General features: G+C 36.2%; 1 protein-coding gene across 1 annotated transcript in view; it reads right to left on the bottom strand.

Moving 5' to 3' along the window:
• Nucleotides 1-558: 558 nt before the first annotated feature.
• Nucleotides 559-23772, bottom strand: part of LOC113049716 (complement C5-like) — a 29576-nt gene continuing 6362 nt past the window's right edge. The window contains exons 6-43 of the mRNA XM_026212313.1: nucleotides 19709-19791; nucleotides 19513-19603; nucleotides 18788-18893; nucleotides 18579-18714; nucleotides 18359-18474; nucleotides 16736-16936; nucleotides 16364-16555; nucleotides 12515-12721; nucleotides 12263-12424; nucleotides 12026-12152; nucleotides 11854-11922; nucleotides 11649-11751; nucleotides 10600-10715; nucleotides 10413-10497; nucleotides 10137-10219; nucleotides 9201-9337; nucleotides 8380-8601; nucleotides 8089-8149; nucleotides 7918-8007; nucleotides 7572-7784; nucleotides 6291-6375; nucleotides 5991-6150; nucleotides 5817-5915; nucleotides 5567-5738; nucleotides 5264-5460; nucleotides 5014-5166; nucleotides 4863-4925; nucleotides 4419-4512; nucleotides 4290-4329; nucleotides 4086-4185; nucleotides 3939-4013; nucleotides 3748-3853; nucleotides 3576-3659; nucleotides 3257-3346; nucleotides 3064-3147; nucleotides 2779-2920; nucleotides 1486-2583; nucleotides 559-688 (exon numbers count right to left, since the gene is read on the bottom strand). Of these exons, the coding sequence (XP_026068098.1) occupies nucleotides 2442-2583; nucleotides 2779-2920; nucleotides 3064-3147; nucleotides 3257-3346; nucleotides 3576-3659; nucleotides 3748-3853; nucleotides 3939-4013; nucleotides 4086-4185; nucleotides 4290-4329; nucleotides 4419-4512; nucleotides 4863-4925; nucleotides 5014-5166; nucleotides 5264-5460; nucleotides 5567-5738; nucleotides 5817-5915; nucleotides 5991-6150; nucleotides 6291-6375; nucleotides 7572-7784; nucleotides 7918-8007; nucleotides 8089-8149; nucleotides 8380-8601; nucleotides 9201-9337; nucleotides 10137-10219; nucleotides 10413-10497; nucleotides 10600-10715; nucleotides 11649-11751; nucleotides 11854-11922; nucleotides 12026-12152; nucleotides 12263-12424; nucleotides 12515-12721; nucleotides 16364-16555; nucleotides 16736-16936; nucleotides 18359-18474; nucleotides 18579-18714; nucleotides 18788-18893; nucleotides 19513-19603; nucleotides 19709-19791 (4486 nt within the window). The 3' untranslated portion in view covers nucleotides 559-688; nucleotides 1486-2441. The remainder of the gene's footprint in view (nucleotides 689-1485; nucleotides 2584-2778; nucleotides 2921-3063; nucleotides 3148-3256; nucleotides 3347-3575; nucleotides 3660-3747; nucleotides 3854-3938; nucleotides 4014-4085; nucleotides 4186-4289; nucleotides 4330-4418; nucleotides 4513-4862; nucleotides 4926-5013; nucleotides 5167-5263; nucleotides 5461-5566; nucleotides 5739-5816; nucleotides 5916-5990; nucleotides 6151-6290; nucleotides 6376-7571; nucleotides 7785-7917; nucleotides 8008-8088; nucleotides 8150-8379; nucleotides 8602-9200; nucleotides 9338-10136; nucleotides 10220-10412; nucleotides 10498-10599; nucleotides 10716-11648; nucleotides 11752-11853; nucleotides 11923-12025; nucleotides 12153-12262; nucleotides 12425-12514; nucleotides 12722-16363; nucleotides 16556-16735; nucleotides 16937-18358; nucleotides 18475-18578; nucleotides 18715-18787; nucleotides 18894-19512; nucleotides 19604-19708; nucleotides 19792-23772) is intronic.

The raw sequence follows: 23772 nt of genomic DNA, 5'->3' as shown, positions 1-23772 counted from the left end.
CTGTTTAAAAAAATCTGATTAACAAAAACTGAACCCACTGAGAATATCTTGTTTCTCTGTACATTTTTAGTATGAAGAGATCTGAGCTTCTTTTTCATCCAAACTGGAAGATGTTCAATGTTGTTGAAGGCCAAATTCAGAACATGAAGATTTGTCATGTGCTCTAGACCTTTAATTTTTCTGTACATAAATGAAATATATGTCAATTTGTACTGGCCTTTAGGACATTGTATCTTTCATTCTATGACAAGACTATGAAATATATATATATATTGTGAGGAAATGTTTCTTCTTAAGCAGACAAATGTCACATTCTTACTGTGTCCTGTTACAGGAAAGGTGGAGTTGACGTAATTGACATAGTTTCTCTAGCTTCTCAATTCTCTCGATCCTGTTGTTACTGAGGTTAAGAACGTTTAAGTGCACACACTTATCCAAATTTTAAATACACTAAAAAAATAATAATAATGCACAGAATCAATAAATTAATGCAAAAATGACTGCAACTAATGCTACTTCTCACACTAAGCATTAACCGGATAATGTAAAAATCTTACTTGAAATTGTTTGTCACTTCCTGTAGAAGCAGACAAATCCAGGGCTTGCACAAGGACTAAACTTTCAAATTTAGTCAATTTCCTGATCTGGTCTTCTGTGATGTATCTTGTCCCCTTATATTGCCTTTTGTCTATGAGAAGATGTTTGTGTAAACGAGTGACAAAATACGAAGTGCATATATTGAAAACTACTGGTGGCAGCCAAGCAATTAATGATCTGACAACTGAAATATTTTGCTTAATTTGTCTACGTTGTATTGCACAACACTTTAGCTGCTATTGAGGTGGGATACGGGGGAAGGTTAGGGACATGTTTGGTGGTATGGGGAGGTTTAAAGGTGGGTTAAGGTGCAATTAATTACAGATGTAATTATACGCAGGTATTTAAAAAAATATAAGTACAATGTAAAAACATGTATGTACACAATAAGTTGTTACAAATAATTGTTACAAATGATTAATTAAAATGTAAGTTAAGGCCACCTAATATAAAGTGTGACCCAATGTTTTTACAGATACTGTTGTCTTTTTGGCTTACAAGTACACTAACTGGTAACGGAGCTGTACTAGGGCCAAAACTGTTTATGATGAATGAAAATCATAATAATTGAACAAAAAAGTAAATCAGTATTAAAAGGATTAATGCTTATTTCACTCTTTCTCATCTTTTAATAAACAAGACATAGTTAACATTTTACTGATGGAGTTCTGTAGTTAGAGTAAAAGGTCTGAGACAAGAGTAAAACAAGAAACTATACACGTAAAAGTAAACTGAAAACACCAGAAATAATCAAAGCATGGTGAAATCAGTAAGTTTTGATAAAACCAACACCTAGGATACATACGTACCAAGTTGATCCATTTACTTGTTGAATAAGTTTGGCAAAATAACGTAATACTTCAAAAAGGCCCTAAACAGCTGATTTACCATCATCACGGGGATCTTCTCGAAGACCTCCATCCTCAGACTCCGACCATGAGATGGCGTTTGGGGCATAGTTTTGCTCTGGAGGTTCTTGGAACATTTGGATCCCGCTGCTGGTGGTCCTCTGAGGATCTGATCCCCTCTTTTCATTTCATTCTCATGGGATATTAATATTATCTGATGCCAGCGAACACGACGCTCATCCTAAACCATCTCGACTAATAAAACGTCACTGCTAACATAGTAGTTTATTTTGCTTTGTTAATATTGCATTGCAGACAAAATCTGACAGAATGCAAAGAGCTATAGTCATCTAATAACCAAAATGTTTTAATATATATTAAAAAAAAGTTTTACATTTAAGTACGTGTTCATTCAAAGTTTTACAGACAGGACAACTTTTGTTAGCCCAGTTTCCATAGCGACCGATTATTAGCATAGCTCCAGATCATCCAGCGACCGTCAGGTTATTATGATTCTTTCTCAGAGAAACTGTCAAAGCGATTACAAGCCTGTTATGTTTATTTCGTGTCCCAGGTTATTTAGTTCATGTGTTTCTGAAGGCTTTAAACTGAGCCGTCATTCTCTCGCGGTTCTGAATCTCCAGCATAAGCTCAAATGATTCGCGGTGATGCTTGCCTGGACCATGTGACGCAGCTGCATTTATTTCAAAATAAGAGTCCCTTCAAAGCAGACACGTAGATACATGAATAACAACACTTTAACAACTAACATCTGTCCACAACGCAATTCTTTAGGTAAACTGCATGTAATGCTTTTTGTGTAATGCATATGCACGTGGTTGATAAGAATAATATATTTTGAGTAACCTAAAAAAAAAAAGGTTTATTTAAAAGTTTGTTTTTATTCTCCAATTCTCAAATGTTATTTTTAGATTATATTGCTATAGAATAGAAGAGCCTATGAATGAGCTCTTCTATTGACATGCAATTCATCACTTAATTTTCACAGCCAGATAATAGGAAATCAGTTTTAAAATCCTCGAAAACACTGGAGTTTTGTTTGCAGGCAGTATCTCCGCAGTCATAGTCAAGTGGCCACCAGCTGACCCAAGCATGTGAGTCCAAAGGAAACCTATACCTAAAACATCGTATAAAGAAAATCAGTTTCAAGGCTTCTGTACAGAACAATAAAAGGAGAAAAACTGTATAATACATTACACTAATTCACCCTAATACAACCAATTATGGAATTAACAGACACTTTTGATTAATTTGTGGCTTTTAAAAAAATGATCAAAAGAAAACCAAATTAGCCAAACAAACAAGGACTTACTTATAACCATGATTCACTTTTATCTTAATACTTTCAGCAGTCATAATCAGATACTGCTTTCCAATTTCGAAATTTGTTGAACTGCAAATTGCCCTTTTCACCAAATCAATTTCTGAATCTGTTTTTAGGTCATCTGTTTGTTCTGCAGAAGAGAATTTAAGAGGTTGGATTGAAGCTGTTATGAAACTCATTTCTTTCAATTGCTTATTCAAGTTATTTTGTTTTAAACCATTCAAATAATTTAGATCTTGACTTGCCAACAAATCATATTCAGTATACTCTTGCCTTTTTTGAGCACTGCTTTAACTTTTGCTTTGTAGATCCCAAAATCTCCTGCTGCCTCAGATGATTCAATTAACACTTTAAATGCTAGAAGAAAAAACACACACACTGTAAATGAGTTGTACCATTGTGCACGTGTGTATATATGTGCCAATAATGTCTTGTGACTTCAAGCATCATAAAGGTCAATATTTACCATATTTCATGCTTTCTTTGCACATGTCCTTTTTAAGCCGTTGAGCAGTGATTGTGGGATCAATGATGGATTTAAAATTGCAGCATTCCGCTTATTTTAAAAAGGACATGAAAATGCCAACAAACAAACTGTTATAAAACACAGACACATTGAACTCACATATGTAAATGATAACTGCATGAGCAGCAGTGGTATAGTAAATGCAATGTTACAGGTCATGATTGACATAATTACCCTGAGGTCCCTATAAGTGAGACACAGCAAATGATTCATGATTTTTGTTGTCAATTGTTTTTTTTCTGTCCTTTATATGGCTTACCTGCCATGCAATTGCATTGGTCTCCCTCACAGAGTTGTAACAGTCTGCGGCTTTGTTTGTAGTACAACTTCATACACATATTTTCTATTAATAAACCAGATGAGAAAGCTGATTGATGTAGCTAAAATAAGTTCAGCCAGACATAAAACAAACATTTGTAGAAATGCTATACCTGGAGCATAAAATTCATAAACTTTGAATACTGAGGATCTGGTCATGCCAACTTCAAATTCCTCTTGAATACGGAAACCCACACAGTATAAGTCTTCTGATGGTATCTGTATGGTAGAGGTACTGCATGGTAGAAATATTCTACAAGATCAAATACACATCATATTGTAATTTTTGCTCAGTGATGCTCACCGAATCTATCTGAAGGATGACTTGGTCACCTGTGATTTTATAGTCTGATATCCGAGACTCAAGTCCATTCTGGTACTGCAAAATATAGAAACATAATGTCACTACAATTTTCTAAAACAATGGATGCTTTCTATGAAAATGTATTACCATATCTAGATCTTCCTGGACTGGGGTCACACCGGTCGGCAAATTAATTTCCATCACAGTCATTGACTCCTTTTCATTAGAATTTTCAGGCGGCTTGTATCTTCACATATAATGGCATTTTAATTTTAATGGATTTTACAAATCAGAATTTTACAGAGAAGCTTAAAACATGTAATTTCTTATTGAGAGTTCCTACAGACTTACTTCGCACAGGCCACAATCCTCTGTGACAAAAGCATGGGATCTGCTCCACAAGAAAATCAAATTAGCTGAACCAAGTTGATTTTAAAAAGAAACCAAGAGTAAAAAAGTAGACAGTAGTACCAAACTTACCATGTGAATTTGGGTCGCGTTCATGAATGATAATTGATAAATCAAAATGGCAGTTTTCATTGTTTTCTGTCATCTCATAGTACACTGTTCTCAGCTGTAAAAGAAGTTAATCAATTAATGAATTCGGTTCCATGCATGGAATTTAAAAAAAATGTGGACTAGGAAACTAAAAAAGAAAATTGTGGACTGTTGTAATGTTTATTACACTGAAAAGGACCATCTACTAAAAAATTATTTGTCAAATGGCTGGTATGATACATTTTTTTTTAGAACAGTCAAATTAAAAACACTAAAAATAAAATGATATGAGAATCATAACATTATAAAAGTATGAAAGACAGATGTTCAGTTTTAGATCTGCAATTCTGAAATAGCTGTCAATATATCAGCCAGCATCATACCAATATGTTGTATATTCCTATATTAAATATAAAGCTTACTCACACTGGCAAATGACACACCAGAGCTCATTGCAGTTTTGATGATAATATCATCATTTTTGATCACCTTTTAAAACAATAATAAAATAAAAGAGATTATTCATGAATAATTTTAGATTCCTCTCTTTATAATTCAGTTAAACGGTAAATCTTACCTCTATTGGTTTATGCACTGGCACCTGTTGCGTTAGTCTGATTCTGCTGATGTTACCTCTAGTCTTGTATTCAATGTCAACAACCATGTCTAATGTGGCTTTACTGGCTAAGATGCTAAACTTGGTAAGCGCCTCCAAACTGAGAATGCTGTCCTGAAAATTTGAGGAAACAATTTTGATCACATCTGATAAATACAAAATTAAAATCATACAAAAAATATATATACACACATGACTTGCATTGGAGTACCTGTGTTGAATAGATGCCTCCTCCGTATCTCTGGTCTTGTGTTAACCAGTTCAGGATGGGTTTTGCATAGGTGGAATCACTTCTGATTAAAGTGTTAAGCAAGACGTAAACAGTAGTTTCCACGGTCTTTGACGTCACATTACTGGATTTCCTGTCTGCTTTGGACTCCTGCCAGAAACGAACTGTGGCTGGGTTCCCTGAAAATGTAAGATGTGCGGACAAATTGGTCATATTGTGTTAAAAATATGAGCGCATCTAATTTTTGCAGATATTTTGGTCAAAGTGTACCAAATGAGATTTTACCAGTATCTTGAGACTGCTTTTTGATTTTTTCATAAAGACTGACTGCAGAAATACTATTGATGTCTGTAAGCGTCAGAGCATAAGATGCAATTGCTGTAGCATATACACTTTCAATCTTCTCGGAGTTAGAGGTGATGTACTGCGCAGCGCGATCTATAGCGACTTTAAAGGCCTGGAGAGACAAGAAAAACAAACCTAATGACTTGCCTACAATGTCTGACATTTAGATTTATGACTGGTTAGATTGTACCTGTAAGTTAACGTCTGGGACCTTCATAGCATTTTTAATTCCAATCATGACAAAAGATGTGAGGAAAACGGTCTTTTCAGTGACATTAGCTTCAGCACCCTTAGAGAAACAAAATCTTGATCAAAACACTGCAAAATACAATGTTATATCATAAATACTCATTTTTTTCCGTACCATGAGTTTAGGTGGAATAGATTGTGATTTCTCAGAGAAGGATCCATCATCATTCTGACAGTTTTTAATCAGCCAGTTGATGGCGTTGGTCAGCATTTGAGACTCCAAAGAGACGTATTCATGCATGTCAGCAAGAGTCCTGACCATGAGAGCCGTCACCCTAAAAAGGTTTGCACACATGTGCAAAGTAGCATGTGAATTGCACTCTGTATACTGTATGTAAAACTTTTAACAAAAAAAGAAGGCATGCTTCATTCCAGCTACCAGCTAGGAAAACTAAGAGACTGAGCAGTTGATTACCAGGTGCTGGCTGATTTGTCCTTGTTTGACCACATGCTAAAGGCATGTTCATGCTTCATCTTAAATGACATGATGCTGGTGATGCCTAGAAAGGAACTTAAGACATTAGCCTTGTTTTCAAAAAAAAAGAGAGAAAGAAATGGAATTGATGGAATTTCTAAGCGAGTTTAAAATCAAACCAAGAACAAATGTCTGCCAGACGGGCCAGAAAAAAATACTGCTTTTAATTAAAACAGTAAACAAGATGATTTATTTTATTTTTTTACCCCATTAGCAGATTTTCCAAGCAAAACTCACTTAATTGTTATGCATTTCTCAGAAAACAAATGCTTAATATCTTAAGTCATTATGCTTTTTAATTTATATATCTTGGCTTAAGAATGTTTAGATATGTGTTCTGGAAAACAAGACAAAATTACAGAGTAGAATGCTTTTTTTTCTTTTCAGTGTGGAAAATTAATTATTTAAAATAATTTGTAAAATGAAAAGTAATTCATAAGACAGGCAATTAACTTTTTTTTAAATAATTCCCTGTTAAAAAAAAAAACAGCATTTGCTGGTTAGGTATGTTTTGAAGCATGGCCGCTGGTTTTAGCTGGTTAAAGCTGGTTTTTAGTTGGTCATGAGCTGGTTTAAACTGACTGGCCCTGAGCAGGAGCTAACCATTTTATGACCAGCTTAAACCAGCTCAAACCACTCTGCTTCAAAACATATACTTAACCAGCATATGCAGTTTTTTTCAACAGAGTTATTAGATAAAAAATATCATTAAATAATTTTACTGTTATATTTGGAATATGCAAACTATCATACACCTGGTGCAATGCGACGCAAATATGGCAAATATTAGAAATTAAAGGATTGCAATACATAATACATTTTTGTAGGCTAATTAAATATATATATATATATACTTAATAGCATATAGCAAATAGCAAATCCGTCATGGCACGAGCGCTACTGACTCTGATTTGTTTATTGAACGTTACGCCCAAAAAACACCCAATACTCATTAAGATAATAGGGACAACCCGTTTAGACCATGCGTGCCAACCGTTTTTCCGTCGTTAAAATAACAAAAGTGGATTTGGACACGCCCTGAGTGCACCTGCGCCGTGCGCTTTACACTTTGCATTTAGATCATTAAAATAGGGCCCTTAGTGTACAGATACAAAATAAAATTAAATGTAATTATACTGATACAAAAATAATAATGAAAAAAAAGATATACAATCTTTATTTTACAATTCTTATGCTGCTTTACTGAAATAAACACCTCACCTGCTTGCATCTTCCTCCTTAATTCCTTTTTACTCGCAGCAAGCTCTTTCCCCAGAATGCCCCATTTGTCTGTTTTTTCTAGGTAGTGGTAAACATAGTAGATTGGCAGGAGACCCATGAGCTCCACCTCAGCACTTCCCCGTGGCAGGTCAGTCAACTGTTTTAAACCTTTTGGGCTGTTTATTATTGACAGAAGCATTCCCAGCACTTCACCTGAACATGAAGAAGACCTCCAGTAAAGTCATTTTAATCAACACAGTTTATAAAAGTAACATTGTGCAATATCTGACATACAAGTGTCATTTAGCATCTACACAAATGTGCTCAAGCTTCACAGGCTTCATACCATGAACTCTCAAAATACGATTCACAGTCGACTTGGGCACAATGTTTGGAGGAATGACATTTTTAAACTCAAGCTTTCTCATGGATGTGCCTAAGAAAGGGAAAAACATGGTTTGAAACAGGATTCAGGACATGAGCAGAGAGCAGGCTGTTACTTTTCAGATGTCCTTACCAAACACTCCATTTGGATCTATTCTTCCACCACTTTGTATTTCCTTTCTGATTCCCTCTGGCTGTGAATAGCAGAAAACTGGATCATAATCTCAAAGTCATACTAAGCTGATTTACGAGTGGTTTAGTTCACAATAATCATCATTTTAAAGCAGAAAGCAACATTTTGAAGCACCGTGAATTCAAGAACTTCAAAACTTTTTCATATATTAGCTTTCAGAGTGAGACATTTCGTGTATGGTTTGTCCTATATACTAAAGTCCTCTAGAACTGACTGTATATTGTCTCTTACCACCACTTTCAGTTTCTTGATCACACTCTCAGTGCCCCATGGAGTTGTTAAAGTGAACGTGAGCGTATGAGTGCCCGCTTCCAAGGCCATGATGTAGAACTTGACCATGGACACTGAAAGACCTTTAATTCGCCCCTTGTTTTCACGTGGCTTTCCTTGTTTCCCCTGTTGAGCCTCACGAAACACACACACTCCTTTTGTTGCCGTCAGGGTCACACTGAACTATGTGTGTATATGTGAAATATTGAAAAATATAGAGAGAATGAGAAGTGTAGTTAGTTGATCATGTGGTAGTCACATAAATAAACAGACACATATATTGTATAGTTAAGGGGTCAGTTCGATTTTTGTAATTAAGTTATCTCTTATGCTCACCCAGGCTGCATTAATTGATCAAGCATACGAAAAAACAGTACAGTTGTGGAATATTAATACATTTTATAAGAACTGCTTTCTATTTGAACATATTTTTAAACATCATTTATTCTTATACATTTCAGCATCATAACTCCAGTCTTGAGTTTCACATGATCCTTCAGAAATCATTCTATGATTATTTGCTGCTCAAGAAATGTATTATTTTCATTATTGTTTTGCAGCTTTTTTTTTTTTTTTTTTTAGCTATTTGAAATTCAAAAACTTTTGTAACAAAGAAAAACACTTTATTGTCCCTTTTTGTCAATTAAATGTGTCCTTGCTAAATAAATTAATAATTTATTTTTAAAAAAGGTACTGACCTCAAACTTTTGAATGGTAGTGTAGGTTATAATGTAAAATTTCTAATTAAAGTTGTCCTCCTGTTCGAGAACTAAAGCTTTTACCCTGGTGCTTGAAAAACGCTGATTGTAGACTGAACCCTGGAGCTCAATCTGCTCTCCACGAACCATGGAATAAGGCAAGGGCACATCCACACTGATGTCCTGGGAAACCTGAATCCTTTCCTCTGACACACAGATCCCTGACCAGAGAAACAGGAGAGTATGAGAGTCTAACAAAAAACTCCTCAAACAAAGGTCAACATGCACAATACATTATTTCTTGAATGCAGTGTTGGTAATGAATGCTGTTTTGTGAAGCTTAAGCATATGGTTGGAATGCTATTTTTTAAACAGTATTTTGTTGTCATGTGACCTGTAAGTTGCATCCTGATATCATCTTGGAAACAGCTTCAGTCAATTTGCATGTTAATTCAATTTTGTTTAAAGGATCTTACCTTTTGTCAGTCCGGTTGAATAATGACTAAACATAGAAATGTTTTTAAGGAAAGGACTGTAATTACTTTTGGTTTTTCAATCACAGTGGAAATGCAAGGTCCATTTGAGCACACTGCATTCTGGGATGCAGTATTCTGTTCTGTCAGAGATACTTACTACAGTAGTCAACATTTGAAGTGGATCAAAAAAGTTCAAAGTTGCCCTAAGACAAGAACACATTCAGGTTTTGGGACAACTTTGATGAAAGGTTTCGATCCACTTCAAATGTTGACTAAACTTACTAGACCCCTTCTACTGTACATAGCCTTCTAAAAAAATCTAAAACATAATTAATTGTCGTGTCGTTCCAAACCTGTATGACTTTCTTTCTTCAGTGGAACACAAATGAAGATATTTTGAAGTATGCTGATAACCAGAATATTGGAAACTACATAGTTTTGGTCCAACTGAACTCTTATTATATGGACAAAAAACCGCAGATAACCCTTTCCAGCCACCAGATGATGCTAAAATCAAGTAATTTCAAGCCAGTTTGTGACTCACCCTCACTGAATACCCCAACTGCTTTCAGCTCCCATGTAGTCAGTGAGTCTGGAAGATTTTTGGTAATGCTAACTGGCCCAGACCTTAAACAGATTAAAACGAAAGGTGCAACTGCATTAAAAGAAAAAAAGTCTTCAGAAGAGTCATTTTATGTTTTGCTTTTTTAATCCGTGAAATAAAGCAATAAACTCTTAATGTATATTTTATAAAGAAAACTTTTCATAATCCTCTTACAAAGATTAGGACTATCAATTATGGTTCAGAAAGTTTTCTTACTTGCTGATGTGTTCCTCCCATAACCAGCTCTCAGGGAAGTAGCTCCTAATCTGAGATGACATCGCATCCAGCAGAAAGTCGGTTGCTACATTGTGTAAAGGAGAGTTTTAGATCCTGCCATTCTATGTGTTTAGTCAAGTTTCTAGAGACGTTCAGTATGATAAAGATGTATGAAAGAAACCCATACCTGAGCGACCTAGAATGATTTGATCCATTCTAGTCTTTTGGCGGTGTTTCATAGCATAGACACAGCATTCCAAGAAAGCCCGCTTACACATTTCCTTCCTACTAGAAGTAAAATCTCTATATGTTTTTCAGAGCAAACAAATTAAATGTCATATAGTGATTTACTTGAGCACTGTACACAGCGTGAAGCTATAGGACCCAATTTTCACTCACATTTTTGAACATAGACTTGCAAAATTCAAACTTAAATTTGTATAATTCATAAATAAAAACATTTTGTAACATGATATTGATGTACCATTTACATGGTAATGCAATGTCTGATTTTAAAATGGGTTTTAAAAGGAGGTATTTTGAGATTTAAAATTTTCAGTTGATATATAATTTCTGATGATTTCTAAAATGTGATAGAGAAAAAGGCAATGAAGAAGTCTTTTTTTTCAAACAAAGTTCAAAACTCCTTTTATAATGTAGATTTTTGAGGGTGCACTCTTGTCATAAATTTATCTATTACTTTTCCTACGTAATTTTTTAACAAAAACATTGATAAAATGTATATTTGGAAATGAAATGTATATTTAGGAGACCTTTCCAACGATATATAGTTCGTCAAGATTAGATTAGATTTGATTGTAATACAGTGAAGTAAATGTAGGCCTCCTGTATATGGGACAGAGTGACAGTTAAATTAAAGTATATTATATTGTTTATGTTTTATTCAGAATGACTTAAATACCAAAGAAAAAAAAGCTATATTAAAAAAACTTTAAACACATGTAATGTTATACATGACATTAATTACAGTAGCATCATCTAATTATAGGCTCCAGAACAGAACTGCATAGTAAGTAGATAACTATGATGGACTTTAGAATGAAAATCGTATTTAGTATGAGTAATACCTATTGGGTGTTTATGTAACAATGACACTATAACACAAATAGCACTAATGCCTAAAATGCTTAGAGAAATAATTAAAACAAAGAAATAAGATCCCTAAAATATGATATCATTTAAGAGTAAAATGAAAAGGACTTCACAACTTCTTACGCATTCAAAGATAGTCTCTCTGAACGTTGTTGACAGGTTTCAAGCGTTGGGCTACTCTCTATCCCAGATGAGCAGCATCTGGAAAACTTCCCATACCTTTTGGCTGTAGAACAAATATGGGGGCATAACTGTATTTTGATGACGTTGCTATGATAAAAAGGTTAGATTATATTATTTTTCAGACATAAAGTGCTTGCAAACATACCCTTTTCTTCAAAACTTTGTGCCAGGTCAACTGAACGCTTCGGCCTAACCAAGTCAGAACATGCCCCCCCTACAAAAAAAAAGAAAGAAAAAGGGAATACATTTGCCAGTGTTTCAGAAAATGATCCGGTGCTCTAGTGAGATCTTTTAATTTAACACAAATAAGCATGAACCTGTGCTAGAGCTTTTGACATTTGCATTGGTGATGAACATAAGGCCGACACGGTCAAACACATCAGCATTATTTTTGCCTCCTCCTCTTCCACAACCCAAGTCACTTCGCGCAACATGTTGTAGCACCTGCAACAATGAGGAACATTTTTTTATCATGATATTCATTTGTAGTTATTGTCTTTAAAAGCATAATCCACATGATGTTATTGTCATATCCAACAAATGTTCTATTTCACCTTTTTTAGTGGGTCCTCGACGTTAGATTTCAGGTTGTACATGGCCGTATCTACAGCAGAAAAAGCCACCAGTGACTCTCCTCTGCTCTTAGTTGACACTCTTAATTCGAGTTTATCTTTGGGTTTGTAGACATACTTGGAGTTGGGAACTGTTATGTCCACCTAAAATATATATTTAGATGAGTCAGGACTTCTCAATGTGTAAATAAAATGAAACAGGACAACTACTGATGGCAGAGAAAAAGGCATTACGTTTAAATTGTTAACACATTTGGCCTTCACATCAATCCATGTGGAGTCTGCCACCAGCTCTGCTTTTTCCTCCCCATCCAGGACGTAGTACACCACTAGCCGAGCAGAAGGCACCATGTCAGGGGTGATCTCAATGTTGAAGTTCTGATACTTTCCACCGCTCCACTTAACTGTGTTAAAATGCACCACTTTTCCTCTGGAAAGGATCTGAGAACAAACGATTAGATTATAGCAGATGATTCACTGGAACGAATGAATTCAGTGCAGTCCCAATTCAACTATAACATATGTGGCTGATTAAAAAGTTTGGAATTAGTACAATTATTATTCTTTTAAATTATGACTTAATTAAAAAAATCTCAAGGATGAATTAAATTGATAAAAAAGTGATGAGATGATTCAACTAAATGCTGTTCTTTTGGAATTTCTACTCACTGAAGACTCTTTAACCAAATGGATCATGGTTTCCACAAAAGCATTCAGCAATGTCGATACTAATACAAATATTTTATTGTGCAGCTCATCAGCATATGAGGATGACTGCTAAAATATCAGTTTGACACGGAAGACTGGAGTAACGATGCTAAAAAATTGAGCTTTGCCATTAAAGGAATAAATGTCATTTAAAAAACCTGATAATTATTTTAAAAACAGTTCACACTATGTATTTTTTATAAAAAGAAATCTTGCCTTGGTCCAACTTATTTTAAAAGCATTGAAAATGCTACCAACTCTTGAATGGAAAGTGACAAATATAATGTCACAAATATAATGCCCCCATCAAATTTAAAAAGGTTAGAGAAAAACGTACTGTGCCATGGTATAACAGTAATACTCACTCTCTCAAGAAAGTAACTCGTAGTCTTACTAGTCGCAAATGGAGAAAAACTAACTTGCAAGTTTTTAGAATTGCATGGAAAAACAATATGTCCAGCTATAGACAGGCTCTAAAAACTGCGAGGGCAGAGCATATACACAAACTCATTGAAAATAACCAAAACATTCCAAGGTTTTTATTTAGCACAGTGGCTAAATTAACAAATTACCAGACGTCACCTGATTCAAATATTCCACCAACATTAAATAGTAATGACTTTATGAATTTCTTCACTGATAAAATAGATAACATTAGAAATACAAAAGCGAATGTAGATTCTACAGCGTCTAACACTTCAGTTTCATCCATCGCACCCAAAGATAAACTGCAGTGCTTTACAACCATAGGACAGGAAGAACTAAATAAACTTATCACTGTATCTAAACCAACAACATGTTTATTAGATCCTGTACCCACTAAATTACTGAAAGAGCTGTTACCTGTAGCCGAAGAACCGCTTCTCAATATCATAAACTCGTCGTTATCTTTAGGTCACGTCCCAAAACCATTCAAGCTGGCGGTTATCAAGCCTCTTATTAAGAAACCAAAACTAGATCCTTGTGTACTGGCAAATTATAGGCCTATTTCAAATCTTCCATTTACTGTATGTCTAAAATTTCAATTTCAATTGAGCACCTTCCTGCAGAAAAATGATCTGTATGAAGAATTTCAGTCAGGTTTCAGGCCCCACCATAGCACAAAAACTGCACTTGTTAAAATTACAAATGACCTGCTCCTTGCGTCAGACCAAGGCTGCATCTCATTTCTAGTCTTACTTGATCTTAGTGCTGTGTTCGACACCATAGATCATGACATACTCATAGATAGATTACAAAACTATACAGGTATTCAAGGGCAGGCTCTAAGATGGTTTAGATCCTACCTGTCTGATCGCTACCATTTTGTTTACTTAAATGGTGTGTCATCTCATTTATCATCAGTAAAATATGGAGTGCCACAAGGATCCATCCTAGGGCCCCTTCTGTTTTCAATATACATGTTGACCCTTGGTAATATTATTAGAAAATACGGAATTAGCTTCCACTGTTATGCTGATGATACTCAGCCATATATCTCAACGAGACCAGATGAAACTTCTCAGTTATCTAAGCTAACAGAGTTTGTTAAAAATGTAAAAGATTGGATGACAAATAATTTTCTCCAATTAAATTCGGATAAGACAGAGATATTAATTATTGGACCAAAAAACACTACACAGAATCTTGTAGATTACAATCTGCAACTAGACGGATGTACTGTTACTTCCTCTACAGTCAGAAATCTGGGTGTTATAGTAGACAGCAATTTGTCTTTTGAAAATCATATTTCCCATGTTACAAAAACTGCATTCTTCCATCTTAGAAACATTGCCAAGCTACGAAACATGTTATCTGTTTCTGATGCAGAAAAGCTAGTTCATGCATTCATGACCTCTAGACTGGACTATTGTAATGCACTTCTAGGTGGTTGTCCTGCTTCTTCAGTAAACAAGCTGCAGGTAATCCAAAATGCAGCAGCTAGAGTCCTTACGAGATCAAGAAAATATGATCATATTACCCCAATTTTACAGTCTCTGCACTGGCTACCTATTAAGTTCCGTATCAGTTACAAATTATCATTAATTACCTATAAGGCCCTAAATGGTTTAGCTCCAGCGTACCTAACTAGCCTTCTACCACGCTACAACCCATCACGCACCCTAAGGTCACAAAACGCTGGACTTTTGGTAGTTCCTAGGATAGCAAAGTCCTCTAAAGGAGGTAGAGCTTTCTCACATTTGGCTCCCAAACTCTGGAATAGCCTTCCTGATAATGTTCTGGGTTCAGACACACTCTCTCTGTTTAAATCTAGATTAAAAATGCATCTCTTTCGCCAAGCATTCGAATAATGTATCTCTTAAATTGTGAGTATAGTTGCATCTGATCAAATGTGCATTCTTATTAATTTGCTTGGGTTAAACTAATTTTACTTTGTTGGATCAGCAGCTATGCTAATGATGTCTCTATTTTGTTTCTATTGTGAGATTTATTTTGATTATTTATATTATGTGTAAATTGTTATACAAGTAGGATAATCTGATTGGTTTATGAATGACAGGTTGGCGCGATGACATGCGCAGTGAATTGGCGCGAGGACATGCGCACTGGTTGTCAAGTGAAAACGGGGCATTCGCGGGGAGTGTGTCAAGGGAGAAAAGTCTGTAATGTGAGCTGTGAGTTAAAGTTCAATCCTGAGCTCTGTCAAATAAAAGACAGTAAAGTTCCAGTTAATGTGTATGTCTGCATTATTTCGTCGGACCCATTCTCAAGAGACGTAAGTTTCCTCCTATGGTCAACAGGCCCTCTTACACTATGTTTTGCCACAGGATTTACATCCCGTGGTAACTAGGATTTACACAAGCTCCAGTCTGGATCCAGAACACCTGGGAAGAGATGATGCTGACCCTCAGAGGACCTCAGATGATGCTAACCCTGAATCAACAATAGAACTAACAAATATTGCTACAAGTGTGACTGCATCACATAATAATTATTAATCAATAATATTAATAATGTTCATCATCTGGCTGACTACGTCTTGTATTAATTTTTCTAAAAATCCTGTCAAACGTGCACAAACTGACAGTCACCACCATAAGCTACTACTAAATATTGTAGAAACATAATTTTCTGTAAAGTTGCTTTGTAACGATTTGTATTGTAAAAGCGCTATACAAATAAACTTGTATTGAATTTAATTTAATTAATGAGAAAAAAAAAAAAAAACTTTTTAGAGAAATATACATCGTGAGCCTCAAATATGTTGCCACATAAGAGAAAACTGAAAAGAGCTTAATAACTAATTTTAACTAAATAACTTGACATCTGTAGTGACTATATAGTATAATTCAGATTGTAATAAAGCATTTATAAGATCTTGTTCTTCTTTTGCAAGCCGATTTGGTGTCTGCTAAATGCATAGACATATTTTACCTGAAAGCTGAATGTCTTCAGGGAAAGATAGTCACGATATTCAAAGAAAACATTGACTTTAATGTACTGTCCAACTTCAAATGCTGAGGATTCAGGTAAATCGATGTACAGGTAACGCTGGTTGACAGACTCATACGATTCAGCCTTTAGTTTCAGTGGAGCCTGACTCCAAGAAGGATCTTCTGTCTCAAACTGAAATGAATACAATATAAATGAACTTTTAGCATTTATATCATATTATTTTGCTTGATAAATAATTACCTTATTAAACTATTGTTTTTTTTAACTCACTCTTGTTTATATCCCTCAGCTCAAAATATTAGCTGATAGAGCCCATCAGAGGGAAAAAAGGCTACAAAAGGTTTTACTCACAGTGAATTCAGCTTGTTTCACATTAGCTGGTATATTACAAGTGAAGAACGCAATTCCATCCCTCCAACTTGTGCTTGTCATTGTATCCAGGTGCCCTAAGAATTTGAGGGTGTCTGGTCTTTTGTCGGCTGTGGTTATTGTTGCCCTTGTCTTGATTGACACACCTTGCACTGGTTTACCCAAAGGATCCTTCACAAAGACCTATGGATCCAAAAGGTCACCAAAATGTTCAAATGGATGAAACCTTTATGCATATACAGTTTTGTACAGTGCCGGTTTTTGCATGTTTATCACACTTAAAAGATTCAGATCATCAAACTAATTTTTTATATTACACAAAGACAACCCAAGTAAATTCAAAATGGAGTTTTTATTGGTGGAACAATGAATTCTGTACTCTATAAGAAAATCCTGAAGGAGAATGTCCGACCCTCATTTTGTGACATCAAGCTCAAGCGCACTTGGAGTAATGCAGTAGGTCCACCTCTGAAAGTGAAAGTGATGTGACATACGGCCAAGTATGGTGACCCATACTCAGAATTCGTGCTCTGCTTTTAACTCATCCAAAGTGCACACACACAGCAGTGGACACACACACACCGTAAACACACACCCGGAGCAGTGGGCAGCCATTTATGCTGCCGCACCCGGGGGGCAGTTGGGGGTTCGGTGCCTTGCTCAAGGGTACCTAAGTTGTGGTATTGAAGGTGGAGGAGGGAGGGAGTGTACTGTACATGCACTCCCCCCACCTACAATTATTGCTGGCCCGAGACTCGAACTCACAACCCTTCGATTGTGAGTCCGACTATCTAACCATTAGGCCACGACTTCACACGACTAAGAATGGCTCAAGAAAAACTAAATTAAGCTTTTGGAATGGCCAAGTCAAAGTCCAGACTTAAATCCGATTAAGATGCTGTGGCATGACCTTAAACCATTGGTCTCAAACTCAGTTTCAAAAGGGCCACAGCTCTGCAAAGTTTAGCTCCAATCCTGAGGCCCGCAGTTCTTTAGATGTTGTTCTGGGTAATTTTGTAATTTTGGTAGGGAAGGTTCACCACTGTTCCAAGTTTTCTCCGTTTGTGAATAATGGCTCTGACCGAGGTTTGCTGGAGTCCCAACGCCTTAGAAATGGCTTCATAATCCTTTCCAGACTGATACATGTCAACTATTTTGGTACTCATCTGTTGTTGAATTTCTTTCGATTGTGGCATGATGTGATGCTCTTCAAGCATGCTACACTATGTCAGACAGGTTCTATTTAAGTGATTTCTTGATTCAACAGGTCTGGTAGTAATCAGACCTGGTTGTGGCTAGTAAAATTCAACTCAGCTTTCTAAAATAATGTGGTTCATTACAATTCTTTCATGATTCAACAGTAGGGGCAATTAATTTTTCACTTAGGGCCAGGTAGGTTCGGACAGCTTTTCCCCTTAATAAATGAAATCATCATTTAAAAACTGCATTTTGTATTTACTTGCATTATCTTTGTGTAATATCTGAATCTTTTAAGTGTGACATATATGCAAAAAAATAAACAAAAACAGGAAGGGCAATAACTTTTCACGGCAGTGTATGTTTGTTCAGATATAATACAACCACTTGAGAAGACAGGTTTCTTACTCTCATAGCGTATGGTAGACCTGGTTTGATGAAAGGAGGGGTTGAGATCAGACTCAGTGTGAATGGAGTTTCCACAAATTTCACATTTGAGAGCACTGCCTCCTGGGAGATTCCACCTGACAATGAAGAGGGGTTTCCAACATTGTCAAATGGTTGTCATATTTATTTGCTTTAAATCAGGTCAATGCAATCCTGTGTCTGTTGAACTAACTGCACCTACCAGCTGAGTCTAGCAGCAAAACTCTCACTTGAAGAAAGGTGTTTTCTTTCATGGCACTCAGACTTCGAGGCCCATCAGGCATGGATGATAAAGCTGACTTGATGTCTAAGAGGACTTCTGCTTTTCCATTTTCCAGCTAAAACAAAAGCCAAAAACAAATGTATTCTCATAACTCAAACATTAAAATCTTTTGTTGAGTCCAGACTGACCATGTATTTTGTAGATTGTTCTGATATCATGACAGTTTCTTCTGGTGTACTGTAACCGAACGTCAAGAAAATATCTGCAGGACTAACTGGAGTTCCACGAGCATACCTGTCAGCACACATATGCACAAATGTAAACAATTTGCAACACTTGCAAATATATTCAACAGCAGCTGAAATGAATATACTCTACTGTTCAGTTTTAGAGTTGTGAAGACTTTTTTATGATTCTGAAAGATAAAAAGACTAAAAACAGAAATGTTATAAAATAGTATTTTCATGTTAAAAAATGTTCAAACTCAAAACATTCTAAATTCATATTTAAGTCTGTCTTCTTACAGTTTAACATGTTTTCAAATGTAATTTTTTTCTTGTGTTGCAAAGCGGAACACCAATCTTCAGTGTCACATGATGCTTCAGAAATAATTTTTTTATGCTGAGTTGATGTTCAAGAAACATTTCTTATTATCAATGTTAAACAGTTGTACTGCTTAATATTTTTGTGGAAACACATGTGATTCCTTTTTTATTACTATTCTTTGATGAACAGAAAGTTCAAAAGAAAAGCATTTATTACAAACAATAATTTCTTGTATGTAACAGTTTTTACTGCCCCTTTTGATAGATTAAATGCTTGCTTAATAAAAGCATTCAATTCTAAATTAAATTAAATAAAATGTAATACTCGTCACAAATGTTTAAATGGTAGTAAAACAGGAAAAACTTACTTGGCTGAAATCTTCAAATTGAAAGACTCAAAGTTCTTCTCACTGACATAGTTGGCTTCAGGCTCAATATGGAGTAAAATACTGGGCAGCACTGAGAAACATAGGTTGAATTTAGATGGAAACTAAATGTCTACGTTACACTTTTACAAAAAAAAAAAAAATAAAAAATAAAAAATAAAAAATAAAAGACTCTTACCATATTCTTTGACCTCAAACTCAGTTGTGGCAGTTGTTTCAAACGTGTCTGCATAAGTGGCCACAATCTCCCAGATTCCATAACTAATGAGATTTACATTGTGAAAAAAGGTGTCGCAAACGTAAAAAAGTAATAAATAATGAAAACACTATCCAGTTGCATAAACCTGTTGCATTCACCAGGCTTCTTAACTAGCTTCACCAGCAAGACTATCATTTATCAGTGAAATAATTCACATGCATGAAAAAATAATATGTATTCACAAAAACAAATTAATGTGCACAAAATAAGAATATATATTAATAAAATACGTTTCACAAATGGAAAACACAAGTTATGCTTCAGCAGAGGTATGTGCAGTTGTAGTGATGCAAAGTCAGATTCATTTCTGTGGACTGGTTCTTTTCGGACAGATCGGCTCATAGTCTGAACTGCTCTTGATCTTCTCCAAACTGATTTCTGTTTTCTTATTGATTATTATTGAAGCAATATAATCAATAAAATGCTTAACTTTTGAGTTAGAGGAATCAAGGAGAATATCAGCAGAGTCGGCAGAAATGCTTGGTGTTAAAGCTATAGCCTCCATAAATAGTACACTTATGTTCTGTCCTTCTGACAGAGAGACATCTAGATTCAGTGGTAGCAGAGATCAATATATCAAAGAAAATACAGAAGTGATCAGATAGTGCTACGTCCTTAATAACAGTGGATGAAATGTTTAGACCCCTACTGATGATTAAATCTAGAGTGTGTCCACCTTTGTGTTTGGGTCCATGCACATGCTGAGTCAAATCAACAGTGTTTAGAACCGTTATCATTTCTTTTGTAGTTTTTTTCTGCATTGTCTATGTGAATATTAATATCCCCTGCAATACCAAAACAGTCAAACTCTGAGGGAATAATTGATAACATTTCTGTGACCTCTTCAACAAAGGCTGGAGAGTATTTTGGAGGCCTGTAAATAATAATAAACAGCATGCGTGGAGCACCTTTCAGCACAATCCCTAGATATTCAAAAGAGAAGTACTGACCAAATGACACTTGCTTGCATTGATAGACATCTTTAAATAGAGCAGCTACACCTCTACCTCTCCTAACAGTCCTGCAGACACTCATGAATGTAAAGTTAGGAGGGGCTGCTTCATTGAGGACTGTTGCACTGCAGCTGTCTTCTAGCCATGTTTCATTTCGAAACATAAAATCCAGATTGTTTGTGGTTATAAAATCATTGATTAGAAATTATTTATTTTTAGTGAGCGAATGTTTAAAGATGCTAACTTGATGGCTGTGTTTTTAATCTTAGTTTGATGCATAATAGGCCGGAGATTAGATGAGTTTGCCCTTCGGCTTGAGATGGCCTTAGACTTTCTATCACGTGATAAAACTGAAATATAGAAAGCTACAGGCACACTGGGTTCCTGTTTGTTCTGTAGGAATTTGTGAATGTTGCTGTTATTATAGCGGGGACCCGACATATCACTGAGAGCTGCTCTCAGTTGTTTTTGGTTCACCCTCAGCAGATTTGGGTTTTGGCCATGGCATTGTGGCAACAGTCGGAGAGCTCTCACAGGAGCAGGGCCCACAGGCTTTAGTGGTTGAAGGGCCCACCGTTTTTTTGTTGATATCTGAGGGCTTGCAGCTAATGAGTGAGAGAGTTTAGTCCCAGCATACACCAATTCCTCCATTTTCTGTGAAAAGCACAGAAGTGGAGATGCTGGAGAGAGGGATAATGTGTCCGGGGAGTGGGGCTGTTTCTCTGGTGTTTCCGGTGGCTGTGATATGTTGTCCTGGCTTCCCTTGCTGTTTTCCAGAAAGTCATGCTTGGGTACTGAATCTTGTAGCTGTTTTGATATATCACAGTCTGTCTATGAGGAGCTCTGTGGGCAGGGCTCAGCCGGGATAGTGTCCATCAGCAGTGCTTGTTTTGGCTGCATGGTGTTATCAGTGTCATTGTGGGATATGTCAACCACATGATGACTCAGACCTGGTGTGTGTGTGCTGAATGGATTGACACACTCTGCTGAAGGATGACAGAGGGTAAAGTAGATATTGTCCTTAAACACTCTAGCACCAAGTTTTTTTGGGTGGAGGTCATCCGGTTTAAACAGTTGTCTATGGCCCCAGAAAAGATTGAAGTTGTCGATGAAATCTGAAGTTGTCGATCTTTGTAGCCATGTGTTCAGCCCAAGCAACCGTGAAAACATATTTGTTCCCCTTGCTGGGAGTGGTCCACTGATGAACGACTGAACTTTGAGTCTTCTAAGTGTTTCAAGGAGTTCACTGAAGTCCTTCTTAAGGAGTTCTGACTTCTCTTTCCGAATATAATTTTTCCCCACATGAATGATGATTCGATTGGCAGTCTTGTGCTTCATCAGAATGTTCTGAAGTTCCTTGTTCACAACAGAGACAGTTGCTCGAGGAAGGCAGCATGTTGTTGTAGTCCTGCTACTAATGTTTCTGATTACAGAGTCACCCACTATCAGTCCTGGGCTCGGCTGCGCTCTGAGCTGAATGTCACTGTCTGCTCGACCTTGAGCGCCTGTTAGTAGCGGTGTTAGCTGCTGGCTGATCTGATCCATGTTTAATCACATTTGGGTATTCCTCACCCACATTCATTAATGCTTCAACTCTGTTCTCGACATGTATAGGGGGTGGTAGAAAACCAGTATTCACAAGCCTGGTCATAGTCGAATTTGGGGTAGAAGAAGCTACGGCAGCAATACGAGAAACTCGTGACAATCTGATGTCTCATGTTTCTTTTGGGTCTCGCTCCCAGTTTGGGCCATCAATTAGTGTGGCGATCAGTTTCGGCTTGATCCTCTACACTTGGTATGAACTGTTGAGATTCAGAAGATTCATGGGACTCACCAGCTGTATTCTGAGAGGTCTGCTAAGTGTTCCACCTGTTTTGGAAGTCCAACAAGTAACTTTGTTTCAATAATCAAAACCCTTTGTAGAAGTTTGCAGCAGTTCATGCAACAAGTAGATCCAACAGGAGATATTTTCTCTCTCTTCTCTTTGAATGTAGGCAGTTGTTATCCCGTCTCCGGAATGTAAGCTGCTGGCAGTGGGAGGCAAAGTTTTATTTTTGTAATATTTTTCCAGTCCCAAAGAGTTTTTAGTTTTATCGTTTGTGCCAAAAATATGTTGTTTGAGCACTGTTCTGATCTGCTGAGGTAAAAATCTGAGAAAAAACTGAGAAAAGTACAGAAATAAGAAGCAAAGCGCAGAGCAGTAAGCTAGATCGTCTGAACGGTAGCAAAGCTGGAAGCAAATTATTATTAACAGAGGAAGATTATGCATTTATGCCACTAATACGGTGAATTATATAGTGTCGGGGCCCCGTCATCAACCCGTAACTAAAGTTCGGCTTGACCGTTTACTTTCTGAGAACCGGCTCAAAAGAACGATTCATTCGAGAACTGAACATCCCTATGCAGTTGATCGTTTTATTTCAATTAACTCATCAAGTAAAGGTTTATTGTTTTATTTTTGCATGTTTACTTAAAACTTAGAAGTAAAATTGGTCATTTAGACAAGCAATAATGTGAACCATGTAAACCAGAGGCTGCTGTTTATAGAATTATGATTTAATATTGATCAATTCTTGTTTATTTAATAAAGAATCATTATTCATGTGGATACCATACCACATTAAGATATTAGATTGAGAAACTAAGTGTAAAGCATCAAATAAAGTTTTTACTCATTGGACATGTGGTAAATAAATATACGATTATGAAAATATACTTTTTGTTATTGATAATATGAAAGAGCTGTCACTGCAGAGCTTGTCTTGTTCATAGAGTTATGTGATGGCTCACATTCAAGTGATGACAATGTGATAACATTAACCCAATGGAGACCATGTACATTTCATTTAAATTTGTTTATGCTGCAGATACTATTTATTTCAGATGAATAAGTATCTGCTGAGACACCCATGACCCTCCTATTCCTACTTCATCCCCTGCCACAAGTCATGAGGGGATGTGAATCTAGAAGTTTTAACTGTAGCTCTTTCAAAACTGTCATGTTGCAACCCACTCTTTTTGACAGTTACA

Source organism: Carassius auratus, chromosome 30 (assembly GCF_003368295.1).
Source record: "Carassius auratus strain Wakin chromosome 30, ASM336829v1, whole genome shotgun sequence".
Classification (NCBI taxonomy): Eukaryota; Metazoa; Chordata; class Actinopteri; order Cypriniformes; family Cyprinidae; genus Carassius; species Carassius auratus.
This window is presented reverse-complemented; position numbering and strand designations above follow the sequence as displayed.